The sequence below is a fragment of the Copidosoma floridanum genome, unplaced genomic scaffold (assembly GCF_036245765.1).
Source record: "Copidosoma floridanum isolate Cflo_tuat_1 unplaced genomic scaffold, Cflo_Japanese_pri ptg000025l, whole genome shotgun sequence".
Lineage (NCBI taxonomy): Eukaryota > Metazoa > Arthropoda > Insecta > Hymenoptera > Encyrtidae > Copidosoma > Copidosoma floridanum.
The window spans coordinates 1,987,804-2,007,819 of NW_028321902.1; the positions used below are offsets into that span (position 1 = coordinate 1,987,804).

Below are 20,016 nucleotides of genomic sequence, written 5' to 3' on the forward strand. Positions count from 1 at the left end.
AAAATTATTTTTTAAGTTGTATTACGGTTTTTTAGGATCGTATTAGCTCGTCTAAAAGATGTAAAAATAATTAATCTTATTATTATTTGTGTAAATAAAAATTGACTTTGGTACCACGAGTAATATATACACAATCCAACGGTGGATTTGGAAATCTGTATACTAATCTTTAAAACTTGTTTATCCTACTTTTTTGCTGCATAAGGATTTTTTATTATTCGCTGTCATAGGAAATGCTGTCATTTAGTACAGAATGAAGAATTACGTTAAAACAACTTTTCATTAATAAAAGTTAGTTCAACGATTCAAGATGTAAGATCATAACTCAACGGTTAAAGATGTCAGGTTATGTTAAGCATACATAAGAGACAAATAAGATAAAATACTTTAAGCTCATGGATAATTAAAACTTTCGAGTATCATATTCAAGGAAACTTTATGTTTATTCAAAGTACAGAAATATATTAAAAACAATATTTTTATTTTTTTAAATAAATTAAGATTTAGTTATGTTGAAATTAGCCATTTGGCAGAATCACAATAAAAAGAAAAATTGTTTCAGATAACTAACAAGTTGCTGAAACCACTAATCTACTAACCATCTGCTGAAATCACTGTGCTCTGGCAAAGCTCGCTCGATATCTTGGTTTGGTCTTTCTAGTCACCTAATCCGCTGTAATCACATAAAATAAAAATTAGTATATGGTATACTTATGCGTGGATTTTCTTAATCACTTCAGTAGAGCAAACGATAAATTCTGTTATAAAATACATACCAGTTAAAAGAATATCTTTGTATGACCAGTTACAGCCGTAACCGTTACAAGCAGTGCAAAATATTAAGCCAAACTTGTCCAGGTTTATTTTTAATTTCGAAATTATACTACTCCTTCTCTTTACTTTAATAGTCTTTAATAATATATTACAATTAAACATGTATAAAAACATTTTGCCATCAATAAATAAGTAAATTTTTCATGACATTTTTTTAAAGTATTGTGAAATTTAGCCATAAAAATTCACCTTTAATTCCAAGTCTTCGCAGCCATTTTCCAATTCATAATCTGGGCACCTTGAGTAGGACCACTCCATAATAAATGCAGGAGTACTTGTGACCTGACACTCAAATTCTACACTCTCATTACGCCCATAAAAAAGTGCTTCCTTACTGGACAATAGAGTAATATTTGGAGAAACTGCAAAAGTAACATTATTAGTCATAAAAATAATTTTTTATTAGCAACTAAATGATTTAATGTGAATTGTAGTACCACCAACATCCAGTGTTAATTGAAGTTTCTTCCATTCGTACGAATTGCCTGCCAGGAAAGTATAAACACCACTATTCTCGACTTGGGCATTATTTATTGTTAGACTGCTTGTCGATGCCTCATTAACTATTGAAAAGTTACTATCTGGTGATGATGTCACTTCTAGTTCATTGCGATTGTTATCAAACCTGAAAAGTGTTTTATTTTAGTAGAATGTTCACTATGTGCCTTAATATTCGTTGCAAAAAAAAACTCCTGAGCTTCTTGACCGTTGCAGCCTAGTTCAACATCCTTATACAAATAAGTGTTTGATTTTAGTCAATAATTAATTTCCAAGAATTATTTCAACCAAAACAGCGTTGCAAAAAATCGTTGACTAGAGACTAGCTGTCTTCACTATATAGGAGCGTTAAAAGTTTAGTAGACGATTACAATTGTAAATTTTTATCTCGAAATTTAAAGAATTACTTATGTTTACATTAGAATAAACGATGGTCCAGAACAGTTCTGACAATTATATAACTAACAGTAGTGTTGATCTTATTCGACTAGATATAAATCTCCACTAAGACCCGTCAGGAGTGGATTAAGTGTAAAATAATGTACTTTGATATCGATTGCACATTACCATGTAAGTGTAACTGGTAGATCAGCAGAAATTCGAACTAAGAAAGTCACTGAATTTCCAACTAGTACTTTCGAGTTCCTTATTTTATCTTTACACGTTAAATTGATAGATCCAATATTAGATCCTGTTAAGATAAGGAAGCGTAAATTAAAACTTTTATCATTATGACATTGAATAATAGTTGAAAAAGTACTAAGACCACGTTACTTACTAGAAACATTTATGTAAGTATGGGCAACTGTATTTTGCAGAACTGGAGACCACAGATCACAAAGGTAGTAACCCTCATCAGTGTAAGTCATACTACTAATTGTCAGCGTGGACATAATATAATGATCACCGTATGACATTCTTGCAACAACATCAAAGATATTTCTGGAAGCCTAACGATTATATGTAATAAATAATATGATAAATATATAAGAATTGGGGTTTTATGCAGATTCTAAGTTATGATGTGAAAAGATTTGATAATAATGTGTGTATTAACGTGTACCGTATTTCGGGGAATATTCCAGGAGATGGTGGAGTTTTTATTTGTAGTTCTGACAATACACTGAAGATATCCGGGTGAACCATGAGCGACGTGTGTCGTGCCAACTATACCGCCAGAAAACTTGTCATTATTACCCTCATCATAGACATAGATCATTATATCTATTTTTTGCAATGTAGTTTCTTGATTTACTCTGCAAGTGTATCTTCCGTTGTTCAGGTAACTTACATTTTTTATAGTAAAACCAAATTTGGGGTTGTAAGTAACCCTTTCGCTAAGCTCGACCTTCGGAAGAAGTTAAAAGCAAGATGTCAGTTTTTTAAAATTATATTATGTGATTAAAAGAAGTATGGATTACCCTATTTCCATCCTCATTAGTGAGTGTTACATGAGATCTAGAAGATGTTGGACGGCACGGCAGAATGACCTGGCCATCATAGGGTGCAAATTTAGGTATAAAACGCCGAAAAATTTGTACAAATGAGCTTCTTTTGGCTAGAGAAGAAAAAAAACATGAATACGTGTATTTTAAATAAATTTTTTTATGACGTCGTTGCAAGTTAGAAAAATATCTTGAAAAATATATTTTTCAATTATTACAATTGACATGAATGTATAGCCAGTTGGAACTTGATTCTTCCGTCGTAACGTTTCCCTTAAAATCAGTGCAGCCATACAAGCCAGTGTCACCAAAAACGGTTTGTAGTCTTATAAATGACGAACTTCTCTCATATTTATTTGGAATAATTATGTAGTTGGACGTTGTGATCTTTTCATGAAAGAAGACATTAGTCATTTTTAAAATTGCTTAATTGCATTGTCATAAATAAAATAATTATATAAATTATTTATGTCATACACTGAGCGAAAAACTATAAATTTTACAGTAACAGTACGGACAGAAATTACCGACGCTTCATTTTGTCTCCCGGCTACCGAACTGCACTGTAATTTTTGCCCGTACTGTCACTGCAAAATTTATAGTCTTTTTCGCTCTGTGTACTACTTACATTATGCTCTCGATCATCTTTGGGGTAGTAAAATTTAAGATCACCAGTACTTATACACGTGATTTCTAGAGACTCTCCTTCATTTATCTCCAAATCAGTCAAATTGGAATGGAGCAGGATCTTGTGTCCGCAGCACCCTGTATTTTATAGATATTTATTAGTCTTTTCAGCAAAATATAGCTAGATTTACTTTAGTGCTCAAAGAAAAAAATCGAAAATAGTGAAGTAGCTTAATGAAAATTATAATTTTTTTATATAGCTACTGACGTATTTTTCACGTCAGAGAGTCTAATTTAACAAATCTCATAGAAATGGCTATTGCAAAATATTGTGTATCAAACTTTGAGGTTGTACAACTATTAGACGTATTGAAGGTAGTTATTACAACTGTTACCAGCTTTGTATCTAATTAAAGTTAAATAACGTTAGCTTTTCTACATGATGCAAGAAAATTTTTGGTGGTCCAAGAGTTGTATGTGAAAAAAGTCAAATGTTGGGAAAAATGGTGATGCTTTTATTACTAGCTCCATCCATAGCAGTGGTTCGACAAATAAGGAAATTCAACCCTTTTTACTTTTAAAGGTGAATGATAGGTACATTCATTGTTTGGGAATGTCAATGCTAATTTTTGCTGCTGAATAGAGGTTTATTAGGACTTAACGTTCTCGTTGATGGTAAAATGAGCATGAGGACTTCTGTGTATTAAACTAATTATAGTAAAGTTACATTCATACAAAACAACAGACAAATATGTAAGTTTAAGGAAGTTTTAACTTTTATCGTAGTTGTTATAAACTCTACAATCTCTATAATTGCCAACTTTTGGTGACTAAAACTTAAAATATAACTCAATAATTGTACTCTATATAACTTAATTTCTGATGATCATTTATGAAAAAAAGGTTTATTTTAAAACTGTCGACATTTTTATAAGAACAAGCTATTTCTGTGTTTACTTTATTGCAGTTTTTTCACACGTGCCTGTAATCAAAAAGTGGTATCTATCCACTGTATGGACAAAAGCAACTACTTACTTGGTCACAGGCACATTAAATCGTTTACAAGCCACATCAGAAAGCTTAATGTTGCTTGGTTTTTCAATAAAAGTAATGTAAAAAGTTGTTACAATTTACTTATTTAAACTTTTGTATTAACGTTTTAAATAATAATATATTCATTAGTATTTTCATTATTCATTAATTGAGTAGATCATTTAAATTAATAAACTAATGCATCAGCTGGTCTTGCCCACTACTTAAAGTTTCATAGATAGCAATAAATAATTTCGAGTCATTAAACACTTATCAGTAACGTGTACTAATACGCATGAATACACATACAGATAGCATTTTGAAGAAGCAATATTCTTTGTTAATCAATAAATGATAAGAATTTGTTCGGCACCTGATTATCTACTTAACAAATGATGGTATATAAGATAGTAATACAAAATAAAATTTTTACCAGCTTTTGCATCAAATATATGAACAGCTATGTAATTTTGCTACTCGATCCGCAAAACACTAAAGGACAAGTTTTATAAATGTCATCAGATCAAGTTTTTGTCAATTTATTCTAACAGGTTGGTTAAACTCATACATTCTTCTAGTTATTTTTCACTCATACATTCTTCTAGTTATTTTTCACTCATACATTCTTCTAGTTATTTTTCACTCATACACTTGCCTGAAAGTAGTAGACTCAAAACGCTAAAGGACAAGCTTAAAAAATATAATCAACTGAAGATTTAACGAATTTATACTAATGGGCCGATTTATATTCTCTCAGTTTCGGTTCACTGAACAAGAATAACCTATTGTCAGCTATTTTTCTTACCATGGGCTAAAAGTGCAATTGCCGCTTTGCGCCACTGTAATCACTTTGGGTTCATGGACAGAAAAGTTTGTGCACCTTTTTGGCCCAAAGTACTTTTCTGCCCTAGGGCTCAAAGTGATTTACTGGGCGCAAAGTGTAACCACGAAAAACATTAAACGCGACTCGGGCAGAAACATACAACAACTGCTTATTTTTTTACTTCATGCCGACGTCATGTACCATTTCCTACTTCGGATGTTTTTGAGAGGCTGGTGTGCCCACGGTAGGAAAAATAGGATTCGCTGCATAAGCGCCATCGCACCGTGGCTACCTTACGCCGTAAAATAGCCCTGGAGACGATGGCACTTATCTGACGAAGACCACCATTAAATAATGAAAATTTACTTCGAGTATGTAAAAAGTGACTTTAGGTTCAGTAAATATTTATTTTTCAATAGTTACTGGTTTACATTCATAAGATAGATATACTTGCCTGAAAGTAGTTCAAGTGCAAAAAATAACAACCTCCATTGAACTATCAAACGAAGACCCAACCATCCTTTAGAATTTAGCATGGCTATCTGCATGATTTCCTTGACTTGTTGAGAGACATGATTTCCACCTCTATAACTGCCAATCTTAGAATCAGTGTCTTAGGACGTGGTACATATGGTGGTACTCCCGGTCGCCCAATAAGTCTGTGATGGTAAAAATGTACAAAATAAAAAACTCGGACATGATCTTCAATTAATTTGTATGTATATCTCATTCAAAGATTCAGGTAAAATAATTAAATATGAAAACAGTACTTGAGTATGTACAAAATGCAATTACCGTTACAACTAATGGTGATGATGACGACGCTAAGCCGAGTAGAAAGTCACTGCAAAGGTGGACAAGAGCCACTACCAATCAACACTGGCTTATGGCCATACAATTTGGATGACCAAATCACTTGAAGTGAACATAGAGGAGCTGTAATTATTTATGATAATTAAATAGTTGTTAACTGAAAGGGGTGTCGAAGCGACCAATGCTGTACGTTATTTTTTTTTTAAGTAACAAGTATTTTTCACGATAACTTTACTAAGTTTTACTGACGTATTTTGGCTTTCTAAGAACGATTTTTCAAAGTAGACAGACTAGTTGCACAGTACTTTTCATCAATAAATTATTAACATCATAAGAATCATAAATTTTTCTTAAAAAAAAAAAAAAAAAGTTTCGCACGTTTATATTTGTTTTGAGTAGAAAAATTTTTAAATGCAAGTATAGTTACCCAGGCTAACGATAACAAGTCCGGAACTTGGGCTGATGGGTATGTGGTAGATAAATAATATTTTCAGTAACTACATTATCAACCACATTTTGGTTTCCGGGGAATTTGCACGAGTCGTCGATAAAGTTCGTAATGAGTGCTATGTCGATTACAGGAGTGTGCAGAAAATTTTCATTATCAGGTGACGATTACACGTGGGTAGAAAATTTACCCTAAGGAGTAAAGTTCAATTTTTTTCTTGGAAATTTTAAAAATTCTGCCAATCGATTGATGGAAAAGACATTTGTTATAATACATGCATTTTTTAATATTATATTTATTTATATTATCAAATATTAAGAAAAAATGTATTGTCATTTATTAGCTCTCGATTCTATCATCAGAGAGCACTCGATTCTTCAATTGTTGTATTATCCTTTTAATCGACAATTTCGTACAAACCAGTGGCGCTGCGCAGATTTTTTATGCTCTTCTATACGTTATTTTTATTTATTTACAGTTTTTTTTCACAATATTATATTTAAGTAATATAAACACAAAGAATTATGTTTTATTTAAATTTAATCGCTTAGTGGATTCTCATTTGATCGTCTCCAAATTAGCCATTCTCGTGCTAATCCGATCAATTATAGAAAATTTATGTTAAATAGTGCTCCAACCAGTAAAGAAATGAAAAAACTTATACTTTTGTGCTACTAATCGATTGTGAAATGAGCTGTAGAAATCATGAATAGTACTATTCTAGCTCCGAAGACTAAATTAATTTTTCATACTTTTTTTTTAAAACTTTTATCGAATACCTTATCTGCATTACATTTCTATTACATAAGTTTTACTCGCGATGATGTTATAATTTGATATCTCATTCACCTTTCACTTCAGAAATCCCTCAATTATTATACAGTAGCAGTTTGGTATGATTTAAACCCATATTCTTTATGGATGTAACTGTAGATAATTAAATATTTTTTATACATTTTTTACCTGTTCTTGAGCTTGTTTGTATGAAGGACTTAAAATCTAAATTCTAGATCACCCAGCCTATACGATGCATTATTACATGCATACAACTAAAGCAAAAGTTATTAGTTAAAACTTTTTACCAAGCTATGGACATTGCTGATGATTACAATCAAATGTAATTAAATAATTAAAGATTGTATGCCAAAAAAGTCGCTCTTAAGACAAATATTAATAAAGTTTTAAGTTTATATGACTTACAAAGTTATTACTCATTTTAGTCATACACGAACTTAAAAGTAAAACTATTTATAAAAAGATATTTAAGATTTAAAAAGCACAGTAGTTTTAATAACAATTTTTGTACCTCTTTGTGACGTGTCTTTAGGCTAAAATGGGTAAAAAAAGGTAGGAAGACGGCAATTTATCTCCTGCATAGGAAAGGTTATGTATGAAATAAAGAAGAAGTTTTGTAAATAATGTTATTTTTATTATTATTTCAGCTGATTTATTGATTACAATTTATTGAATAAAAAATAAATTCTAGTAATTAATAATGAGGTAACCTTTCATAATGAATTTCTGGTATTTTTGTAGTACGTGAAAGTCATCACCTTTCAGGAAATATTTTATTGTTAATTATTGATTATCGTCTCGTAAGCTAAACTGTTTTGATGACTCGAAAGGTTTATTGTCTTTGTACCATGTTACACTCGGTTTTGGTATTCCTTTAGCATTACACAGTAAATGTATAGTTTTACTAACATATTCTGCTGACAAAGTTACTGCAGTGTTATTTATATTTGAAAACTAGTTGATGTAAGGCTTGTCTGGATCTACAAATAAAAATTTTCCCAAAGAGAGTAAATATCAATGGGGTGCATTAAATATTAATATCAATAAAATTGTTAAACGATTATATGTTTTTATAACCATTAAGAGTGAGTTTGTAAGATTGTAAAAAGTTTTCACTTGTTGATTGACAATAATAGGAACCTTCATCTGATTTCTGCGCGTTTTGGATGACGAGAACAGCACGAACAGTCAAATTAGTCTGTTCTAACCTATAAGACATTCTTTGTGATTCTGAAATTAATAAAAAGTAAAGAAAATATGATATAGGTAAACCATGTAGAGAGGAATTGTGAGTTCAAGTTAAAAATAATTTCTCATCACCAACCAGAATCACGTGTATTTTTATCGTAAAACCACAATAAAGATATATCAGGATAGTAAGTAATTGCACTACATATCAAAGTGACGTCATCTCCAACGAAAAAATCTTCTTTCGATGGAGATATTCCAAAACTGGTATTAAAAGGCTCTACATCTATAAGAAGAAAAAAAAATTAATTACACTGTACCATCATTAAAAAAAAAAAAAAAAAAAAAAAAAAAAAAAAAAAAAAAAAAAAAAAAAAAAAAAAAAAAAATTTACGAGATAACGAAATAAAAAAAAACGCATACCAGTCAAGAAAAGCGTCATAAACTTCGAGCTGCAGCCATAAAAGTTGCAAGCAGTACAAGTTATTTTACCTAACTTGTCCAGGTTTGTTGTTATTTTCGATACTACTTTAATGTCACTCTTCATTTCTGTCGATGTACCCTTATATGTAACAAAGAAAATTTAATTTACGATGGTATTTTGTGTCTTTGAACGTAGAAATTTTCAAAAGGTATTAAGAATAATTTTACAAATAGAACCAGATTTATAAGGTGTCCATCACAAAGTTACGTTAAATTCGTCAGTACTCAAACAATACTCAGAAAATAAAACCATTTTCGTTGAAAATTGTTCAGTCATGTAGCTTGCCAGAAAAAAATTCCAACTTAACAATATATACTTTGAACGACAAATGTGTATTACAACATTTTAATACAGAAAAGTTGAACGGAACTTCGTAATAAAAATCTCATATAACTACAAGAGTTCCCTTAACACAAGTAAATCTTCAATATTTGTGTACCAAATCTCACCATCAACTCTATTTTTTCACAGACATCTTCAAACTCATAATTTTCGCACCTTGAGTAAGACCACGAAATATTCGATGTAGGATAACTGATAGCCTCACACTGAAATTCTACATTTTCATTAAAACCAAAAATAGTTTTGTCTTCTATTGATGACATAAAAACATTTGGATAAGCTACGAAGGTATGAACTATGTTAATCACGGTTCGAAATTGTAACTACATTGGTTATACATATTATGTGTGGTATTTAGTTACCTTTAACATCAAGTTTGAGTTGAAGTAGTTTCTGCTTGTAGCTACTGCTCGCTTTTAAAGTATAGACGCCTCTATCCTCGACATTAGTATCATATATTGTCAGGCTACAAGTCGATGTGCTTTTGAATATTGTAAATTTGTTTAATGGTCCAAAAGTTTCTATGTTTTTACCGTTGGGGCTATACCTGAAATAATTTTAATTTAGGTTTAATTTCTCACTTCAGGCCCGCAATTTTCGGTCAGAAAATAACCAAATAGAATCATCAACCAAATAACTGGCAGTGCATAAGAAAGGCGTTGTGTATTTCTTTTTTTAGTAGTATAACAAAGTTTTATCATTTTTGACAATATCAGGGGAAAATAAAAAGTGCAACTGTTGTAATAGCTTTGTTCAACAGGTTGATGTTAATATACTGTTTCGAAAGTCCGCTCTAGAGTAGAGGTAAATAATAAAATATTCATCATTCAAGGTTCTAGTGCACTAAGTTAAAAATAATATGTTCACTCTGTTGTATTGAATTGTGTATCTAGATAACAAACTTTACATAATTAAAGTTCGCAATGTATCAAGAATGATGATTGTATATTTTTTTTTTTTTTTTTTTAATATTATAGTGCTCTACGTCCGGCTCCTTTTTAATAAGGGCACTACTATGGGCACTTAGCACTTGGGAAAGGGACAAGGAAAGGGATGGGAGGCCTCCCATCACTGGGAGGGGGGTAGGGGGATGATTGTATATTTCTCTATTAACACACCATATTTCAAATAGAGGCATTACATAATACGGAGCTTTCTGTTTTACTTTGATCAAGGTCCCTCTGACCCATGTTTCTTTCACATCAAGTCTAAGTAGAAGTAATTTTAAACATGCCAATGCTATCGAGTGTGCAATAAAATATTACCATGTTATTACTGGTATCGGATTAGCAGAAATGTGGACTAAGAAAGTCACTGACTGACCAGTTTTTATTGTAAAGTGCATGCTTTCTTCATCAGGTGTTAACTTAATAAATACATCACTAGGATCTGTTAAAAATATTAAGGCTTTAATTTTTATGTTACTAAATGTGAATAAGAAAAAAAAAGCTTTGTGACTCACCGTAAACGTACAAATACGTATGGATGCTCTTGTTTTGCATCAATGGAGATCTCGCTTTACAAGTGTAATTACCTTCGTTATCGGAAGTCAATTTGCCTACAAAAATTCTGGAAATGACCCAATCATCGCTGCGTACGATTTTCTCAGCGACGTTTGAAATTTTCTGCGAAGTTATGAGACAAAAGGTTATAATATTTTAACAACTGAATGCATGATGACAATAGCAACATACAATCTTACAGATTTTCGAGGTATCGTCCAGGAAATATCATACTGATTTTTTTTTACTCCAATCTTGCACTCAAAATATGCAAATGAGCCCATAGGAGCCTGCTTTTTGCCCTCTATACTTATGGTCAAATCATTTAAATTACTTCTATTATAAGTATGAATAAATACAGATATAATTTCCGGTATGCTGTTACGATAAACTATGCAACTGTGTCTGCCAAAGTCCGTAGCACTTATGTTTCTTATAACAAAACCCAATTTGGGATCGAAAGTTGTCCTCTCGTCTAGCTTGGCCTCCTACGGTGTTCAAAAATATTACTCAAGTCCAAATTTCCTCTGTGACTTCAAAATTTCTAAATAAAATGTATGTTACCATCATTATTGGATCAATAAGAGTCACTTTAAATCTCAGTGAGGTCGAACGGCAAGGTAGAGTAATCTGACCACCATAAGGTACAAATTTATCCAATGTCTTCCATAGAACTTGCACGAATGCACTTTTATTTGCTAAACCAAAAACAAATATGTAGTAAATAATAATGTATAAATTTCTTCTATGTAATATCATTGCTAGTACAAAAATCACTCAAAAAATAGTGAAGTGAAAGATGAGTAAACTTTTTTTACAATTGACAAAAACGTATATCCAGTTGGAACTCAGTTCTTCCGATGTTATGTTCTCCACATCAATACAGCCATACCAGCCAGTATCACCAAAGACAGTTGATGGTCTTTGAAATGTAAAACTGCCATCATTTTCATTTGAAATAATTGTATGTTCAGATGTTGTAATCTTTTCGATGAATAATGAAGTACGTTTTGATAAATATACAGTATTCGTTTTGTAAATAAAATAAAAATGAGATAATTATATAAATATACTACTCACATTGAGCTCTTGATCATCTTTGGGGTGGTAAAATTTAATGTCACCAGTACTTATGCACGTTATTTCGAGCGGTTCTCCTTCGTTTATCTCCAAATCGGTCAAGTTGGAGTCGAGTTTGATCTTGTAACCACAGCAGCCTGTATAATCAATATTTAGTTATTGATAGCAGAGTAAAAGTAGCTAAACTATTGTTGCACGCAGTAAGCTTTTTGTATCCTTGAATTAATTCCTCAAATTTTTATTTTTACTTTCATTTATTGGAAAAAGTTACAAACTCATAAAAAATGGCTATTGTATGGATCTAATATTAAAACTCTTAAATAAATAAGTTTAGGAAACGTTTTCGTGACTTAAAAATCCAGTATATTTTTAAAGAAAGTAAGAAAGTGTAGCCATAATATTATTTTTTAAACAATTAAGCATACCCTACGATAAAAAGTTGAAATGATACATATTGCCACCCAGTCTAGGGGATGAGGGAACACTTTGAACCCTAATTATTTAAATCTAGCATTCTTTATTATACTACCAATGTGTTGATACACCCGCAAACCATTGTTATCGTTGTAATTATTACCATTTCATTATACTTTGTTACCATGGTAACGTATTTTATAATCATCTATTTTGTTGTTGGTTCAATTTTGAAAAAAATATAACGGAATCATTACATATATATTCGTCACCCAAAAGTGTTTATCGGAGACCAAAGTTTTAACAATAGTTATCGTGATTTTGACAAACTATAGAGTAGTTTCGATACCCTCTTACATTCAAGTAGCATGACAGAAAAAAGTCTCCCTTCAGATTAGTTTGATATTAACGTCGAGTCAAGTTGTTTTTACATCAATACTAACATCTTATATACTTAGCATTTTAATAAATATACGTAGGTAAACAGTTAACAATATTGTTTATACTCTTGTAAATGTTTTCTATGAGGATTTAACTTTACAGTAGGCAAATCAATTATTTTATATCAATATTTTCAATTCAAATGTTTTATCTATATCTTAAACGGTCTTTCAAAACATAATCAACTAATACGATGGATAGAGTGTTGAAATAAGTAAAGAAAGCCTGAGCTGCGCTGGCTTTGTGTTATCGATAATATCACATATCAAATTTTACTAAAATATGTGACAGAGAAAAAAGTCGAATATTTCAGAATGCACAAAAAGTTTCTTTTCATGCTTTCAAAATAGTCTACATCTCATCAGCTTTTACGAGTCACCACAATTTCTCTAACTTATCACGACGTGTTATACATACAATGATATTAGTTTTAAAAGCATATTAACAGAGAAGTTTAAAATTGTAACTTTCGAAAAATTTCTGAGTTCCCATTTAGCTATTACCATCAATGAATATACTTATTTAACTAATTAGGGATGATGTTAAAGAATTGATGCAGAAACACTTGCCTGAAAGCAGTCCAAGTGCAAGGATTAACAACCTCCAGTGAATTATCGAAAAAAAGTCCTTCCATCCTTGACGTTTTTGCATTGTTCCGTTGATAGCGACCTTAACTCGTTGAAATATTCTCGTAAACGCGGACGCTTAACCTGTGAGAGAGTCACAGCTATACTAAAAAGATAATAATAGTACGACGTGACACCCAGAACTAACTACACACTTGTTCGAAAATAAGTGTCTTATACAGCTGCCTTCGACGTTGTTCCTCAATAAATTTAAATTTAAATAAAAAAAAAATTTTTAAATACGTATTTTTCACAACGGTCAAATAGATTAACAGATATTAAAAAAAATAATACTCGTATGTTTTTTTTATTTACATAGACAAAAACTGTATGAACTTTATCAAAGTTTGAATTGTCGTTACTTTATTGTAAGACTATAAATACAAGTTTGAATTAAGAATCAACTAATTCTTACGATAATAACTTCGTTAAAAGCTTTAATATTTTTTGTATCTTCAAGTTTTTCTTCATGCAAGAAAGGAAAAATATGAAAAAGAAAAATAGCTACTGGTGATTGGTCATACAAAAAGTATGTACAATAGTAACAAACAGTGCCATCTAGCAACGCTTTCTCACGGATATGATGCATTAAAAACTGTTTGATTCACTATTGATATATTCGATAAAAGACAAGTATTACATTGTTCAGACATAACTGCAAAAGATAAAAAAGATTTGTCTTCTTCGATAGTTTACTTTTTTTATTGTATTTTTAAAAAAATTTCATTTTTGTCTATGGTTAAACTCGAAACGAGAGAAAGGAAAATAACTGATGTTGACGGAGCTGACAAAAAAAGTTGAAAAAAATCAACAAGGTTGCATAAAAAATTATAGTGACAATCAAATTCAATAATTTTTTTAACATAAATTTTCAAATTCTGTGCCATATAAACCAATTTATAACTTTTGTGATGGATATCTTTTTTTAACTTAAAAATTTTTATTTTTGAAATTTTTAGGCACGTTTTGCAGAAGCACTAATGTATAAAAGAAATCGCATTTATGATCATGGTATACGAACATTCACTGAATCATACTTGACGAGCCAATCTTACTTATTGTAACTATAAAATACTTATTTGCACCATAGCACACTGTGACTTTCTATATACCAGCGCTTTATTTATCATAATCAAAAGTGCAATATAACAGCCCTTATTGTACGTAATCACCGTTTATTCATGTGAACTTTAATTTTTATATTTTTTCGTCTATCACATATTTATTTTTTGAATTATGTATATTTAATTTATTTTCAAATTTCATCATCATTAAAAGCAAAATACACTAACTATACGTACCCCTTTATAGTTAAAGTACTCCTTATTATGCCATGAAATTATTTGAAACAGTGCAATGAAAAACTTTAACATTCTCTGATTAATTGGTTCTTTAGTAACGTATGTATTAAGACAGTGATTGAATATGATCTTGACAGTGGTTTTTCACGTGCACTAAAGACAAATTCAATGAAAAGTCAACACTTATTCGACACGTTAATTGAGTTTAAGTAATCACAATTAATCCAGTGTAAATTATGGATAGAACTATAAATATTTAATTCATTTATTTTTATTGCAACAATTGGACTCTTGTATCTTTTACATTTAACCAACATTAGTTTCTGGCAAACATAGGGTTATTCACAAACTTAAACTAGATAGGACCTAAATTTTTCTAGAGTTTTAGCACTATGTGGTCTTAACCCGGTTAACATATGTTGAAGAATCGATCACAGAGAACAAACGTGTGGCATCAATTTTAATGTGTCTATTGCTTCTTTATAAATTCCCCTACTGATTTTTGAGCAGTTATTCAATGTTCTTATGTTCACATGTAAAGTGAGCCTCTTTTGTAATTATTTTAAGTATTGGAAATAATTATATGATCTGGTGACGACATCTTAGACAGATAGTCGTATTTTCCTCTTAAGTTGTCTGCCTGGTTCATATTCTCGCATACGGAATTTAATTCAGTGTAGTGCATTTTGACAGTGTCATCTAAAAGGTCGCCAATAATTTTCACTAATTCGGTAAACGATGGCCTATGACATGGTTCGGTCTTCCAGCAGTAGAGAATAATGTTGTAACTAGAATAATTATGAGCAATAATTCATGGAGAGTTTTAAAATTTACAAAAACGAGAATTAGAAAGTCTTCCCCACTTCCTGACTAACATGTCGGTGGTGGCATATCGTGGCCGTCCCAGCCTGTAGCCTCGAATAAGTTTTTGCAACTGCTTTGCAACCTCCACGCCCGCGTAAGGTACTTTAGCAAGTGTGAAAAACTCCCAGAGTACTACGCCGAACGACCATACGTCTGACTTGGTCGAAAAAATCCCGTCTCTGATCGACTCGATTGCCAACCATTTAACAGGAACTGGTGCATCGCTTTGCTTTTTGTAAATACTCGATCTGTATATTGATCTAGCCAAACCGAAATCGCAAATCTTCACTATGTTGTTTTCGGCTAACAGAATGTTTCTTGCAGCTAAGTCACCGTGTAGAATCTGCTTACGTAGCGATACCAGCATCATGATGAAATACGTACGGTTGTGTGAAGGAGTGAATATAAGAAAAAAAGAACATTATATGTATAATATGTACACACCTTTCTGTACGATAGGTATTCCATTCCACAGGCAACTTGAAAGGCCCAGATAATGAGGTCCTGGGTACAGATGGGCTTCAAATTCCAACTGTTGTAGTCACCCTTGTAGGTAGAGCTCCTACTTGATTGGAAGTCACTACCATCCAAGTCGTCTTCTAGCTCAGATTCAGATGGAGTTTGAATATCACAGCTGATGTTAGTACTACTTAAAGTAGAGCTGCAATTACTTGGGAGTACTTGTAATACGCCTCTTATCCTGTCCGAAAAATAGTGAGAACACACACTTATTAACAAATACTTCAATGTTTTTTTATGTTCAAATTTGTTTTTGTCATTATTATAGAATTATCAACGGTCTTGTTTCCATGAATCGTTAAAAAGAAAAAATTACATTCGATGAAACAACAAATTTTGTAGATACCTCTCTAATTCCTTTCCAGTGCATGGATTGATCTTACCAGTAGATGGATTAATTTGATCTATGAAATTTTTTTGGTGACGCAAAAGTAAGTCTTGCAGATTTCCATACTTGCAGAATTCTACAATTACTAATAGTTGACCTGAGAAATATGTTCAAGTTTTTTGTAATAAACCCTTTGAAGTCATTTTTATATGAAAAAGCGCGGAATTTTCTACCTTCTGTAATATTTTTCGTACAGGCTCCGAGGAGATTAACGACATTTAAGTGTTTTCCTAAATGTACCATGATTTTTAGCTCGCTTTCTAAAGCCCGAATTTGATCTACTTCTGCATTTTCGTGTACCATTTTCACTGCTACAGTCGTCACGAATTCGTTGGCACAAATTCCAAAAGCTTCCGCCTTCAATACAACTCCAAAATGTCCACTGCCCAATTGTTCACCTATGGTTTGTTGTAATTAAATAATATTTTTATTTTCAGGTTATTGTATCGTATATAGTAAGCATATCTTATGTAAATGTATAAATATTTAGAGAAAATGATGAGATGTGGAGATGATGAATGAAAGAAAAAGAGGAAGAACAGCTTTCTAAAACTGACAATTATTGGCGAATAGTAGGAGGAAAATTACATTCTGATAATAGAGAGAGAGATTTATGTCTGGAAGATTGGACAGTGCGATTTTTAGTTAGGTACAAAGTGTTGTAAATAGTGATATGTTGACTTGTAAGATTGAGTAAGTTTGAAAAATCCATTTCTTTAAAAAATAATTTAAATTAAAAATTATCCTCATAAAAAAGGCATTTTCAACAGTACATGAGCTCATACCTAAGTTGAGTTTATTCCTCGGAAATTCCCACTTTCTGTCATATGGTAGAAGTTTTGCTTGACCGCCTACGTTTAGTTCTGGATTTATGCAGTCAGGAGCTCCTTTCTCAAAGTTCTTCCTCTTTATCTTTAACTAATTATCAAACAATTTGAAAAATTACCATCTATTGCGTAGTCCTATTAAAAATCAAATGAAAACTACACAAATAACATGTGCACATTTCCATCCTGTAATTCCTTTTAGATTGCAGTACGGACAATTTATACTATCTCAGCGGGCAGGATGTCGATCCTAACTCTCGTATTTTTTTATTTCTTATTATTATAATTTTTTTCTTTATTTGCTTTACAGGCTGATTGCTTGATTTTACCTCCAAACCAAGTTGTATGTTTGTACCCGAGGTGAAAACAACATGTTTATCAAGAGTGCAAAGTGAAATTTTTATTCGAAACATCGTTTATTTGTTCGGAATACGTTTTGTACTCTTGCCATTGCTTTGAAAAACTGTATCGTATCAATATCGTATCTATTGTTTGCCAATAAAAAATGGATTATTTTTTTAATTATTCACTTGTGATAATAAGTATTTCAAAACTTTGAGATTATACTTTAGTGTATTTTCCAAAATTTAGTCACTTTGTTAAAAAATAAGCCAATGCATGTAGTTTTTGAAAAATTAATAATGAATAATTATCATTTTAATCAGTACAAGAAAATGTGATACTTTGCCTGTTTACTTATCCAAGTTATAACACACAACGTTTGTATGATTTTTATGGACACAATAATTATAGGAAATTTATCATGCTTAAAAAAACAAGAACAAAGAAAATTTACCTTATTATATCGCATCGCTAAGCGAAAACAAATATAGAATGATGTAAAGATAATCAAGACTCCAGCTACCATTCCACTCCAAGAAAGAGGTTTTTTAGTTTCTAAAACCAATATCAATTGTCTGAATAGTAAGACTTTTAGCGTAACTTTATTTAAATTTTTAAATAAAAAAAATTTTAAGTAATATATTAGAAAATAGAGTTTGGTTGTAAACATAATGAAGACTAACTGAGTACCTTCAACAATAAATTTTTGATATTTTTGTATTTGTTTAAAGCGATTTTTGGCCACACACGAATAATTTCTGCCATCACTTTCCAGAAGAGATTTTATTATTAATTCTTGATTATTGTCTACTAAGCTAAATTGCTCCGATAACTCCAAAAGCTTATTGTCCTTTAACCATATTACAACAGGTTTTGGAAATCCCTTAGCATTACAAAATAAATGAATAATCTTTCTAGAATCTTGTGCTGATAAAGTTAATACCGTGTTATTCATATTTGAAAATAAGTCGATATAAGACTTTTCTGGGTCTACAAGTTAAAATTACCACAAAAAGATTAAAAATTATTAGATTGCACTAAATATTAATGTTAATAAAATTAAGGAAAAAAGATTTTTCTATAACCATTGAGAGTAAGCTTGTAAGATTTTTGGAAATCCGAACTATCTGTTTTACAGTAATAGTCTTTTTCATCTGATTTCTGAGCATTTTGGATAACGAGGACAGAGCGGGTAGTAAAATTGGTTTCCTCCAATCTAATGTGTATTCTTTGTGATTCTGAAAATAAATTTTACGTGAAATTTTTCTAGATTTGGTACATCAAAAAGCATACTTATTTAGAGTTATGAACTATGTTCAAAACCTACCAGAGCTGATTATTTGTATTTTTTCATCAAAATACCATGTCACTGGTTCAGGAAGAAAATAATTGATTGTACCGCACAGTAAAGTATAACATTATCTCCAATAAAGAAGTCTTCTTTTGGTGGAATTATTCCAGACCTGGCGTCAAAAGGTTCTATATCTACAAAAACAAAATAATTGATCAGGTAGTATAATCCACATTAAAATTATATTTTTTAGCCAGAAATTAAAACAATATTTGAGTATTGTCATAACCTTGCCAATTTATAGGTATAAAGCGTTCTTGTAAATATTTCTTGATAATCTTTTTCATACATGTACGTTATCTCAGTTCGAGATGAACTAAATACCTTTCGGGTGTCGGTATTTTATTTTTATATTTTTGTGGACAGTTTAAAATTGTATACACATATGAACTGTAACTACTATTCTTTTTATGAAGTATACATCGAATTATCAATATACTGTAATATACGTAAATAAAATTTTTTTTTAACTTAATTAAATGTTGGAAAGTGATCGAAAAAACGTGAAAGCAAATGAAAAAAAACTTTAAACATCTTATTTTGTAAATGTTACGTATGTATATTACAAATATGAAGAATAATAAAATGTTCAAAATATGAATATTCAATTTTGAGAGCATGGAACCATTCTTTAAAAAATACGTCAAGAGAGGGAGAGAGAAATAGACAGTCATTTTCTGCTTGAGCAATATACTTTAATTCTGATCTTCAAAAAATCTACTTATAACGTGTTATCTTGATAAGAAATTTTTCGTTTATTATGAAACTTCCCTTATAAGATAGTTATGCGTACAGACCTGTCAAAAAAAGAATTTGAAACGTCGAGTTGCAGCCGAAAATGTTACAAGCAGCACAACTTATTCTGCCAAACTTGTCCAAGTTCACTACAACTTTTGAAACCATTGTAATATCGCTCTTTGTCTCTATTTTGGTACCCTTGAAGAGTATAATTCTTGTTAATTAAAATGAGGATTGTAATTACACGTAAATTTGTAAAAATTGCTATTGTTTTTAAATAATATACGTCTATTT

The 20,016-nt window shown here is 30.9% G+C and overlaps 3 protein-coding genes across 3 annotated transcripts in view; 1 reads left to right on the top strand and 2 right to left on the bottom strand.

The window, feature by feature from the left end:
- Nucleotides 1-20,016, top strand: part of bru3 (CUGBP Elav-like family member bruno 3) — an 825,259-nt gene that overhangs the window by 473,393 nt on the left and 331,850 nt on the right. The gene's annotated exons all lie outside the window — the stretch shown is intronic.
- LOC149373900 (vascular endothelial growth factor receptor 1-like) lies at nucleotides 666-14,045 on the bottom strand. The gene is made up of 16 exons (XM_089595449.1): nucleotides 14,033-14,045; nucleotides 11,912-12,048; nucleotides 11,650-11,815; nucleotides 11,396-11,529; nucleotides 11,032-11,319; nucleotides 10,792-10,954; nucleotides 10,595-10,718; nucleotides 9,692-9,876; nucleotides 9,437-9,624; nucleotides 2,396-2,680; nucleotides 2,111-2,282; nucleotides 1,900-2,023; nucleotides 1,272-1,459; nucleotides 1,024-1,196; nucleotides 777-909; nucleotides 666-673 (listed from the first exon to the last, which is right to left on the bottom strand). The coding sequence occupies exons 1-16, from the start codon at nucleotides 14,043-14,045 to the stop codon at nucleotides 666-668; spliced, it is 2,481 nt and encodes an 826-aa protein (XP_089451575.1).
- On the bottom strand, nucleotides 15,256-18,102 carry LOC149373901 (vascular endothelial growth factor receptor 1-like). The gene is made up of 7 exons (XM_089595450.1): nucleotides 18,088-18,102; nucleotides 17,250-17,382; nucleotides 16,638-16,862; nucleotides 16,408-16,561; nucleotides 16,002-16,119; nucleotides 15,569-15,900; nucleotides 15,256-15,481 (listed from the first exon to the last, which is right to left on the bottom strand). Exons 1-7 carry the CDS (start codon nucleotides 18,100-18,102, stop codon nucleotides 15,256-15,258), a joined length of 1,203 nt encoding a protein of 400 aa, XP_089451576.1.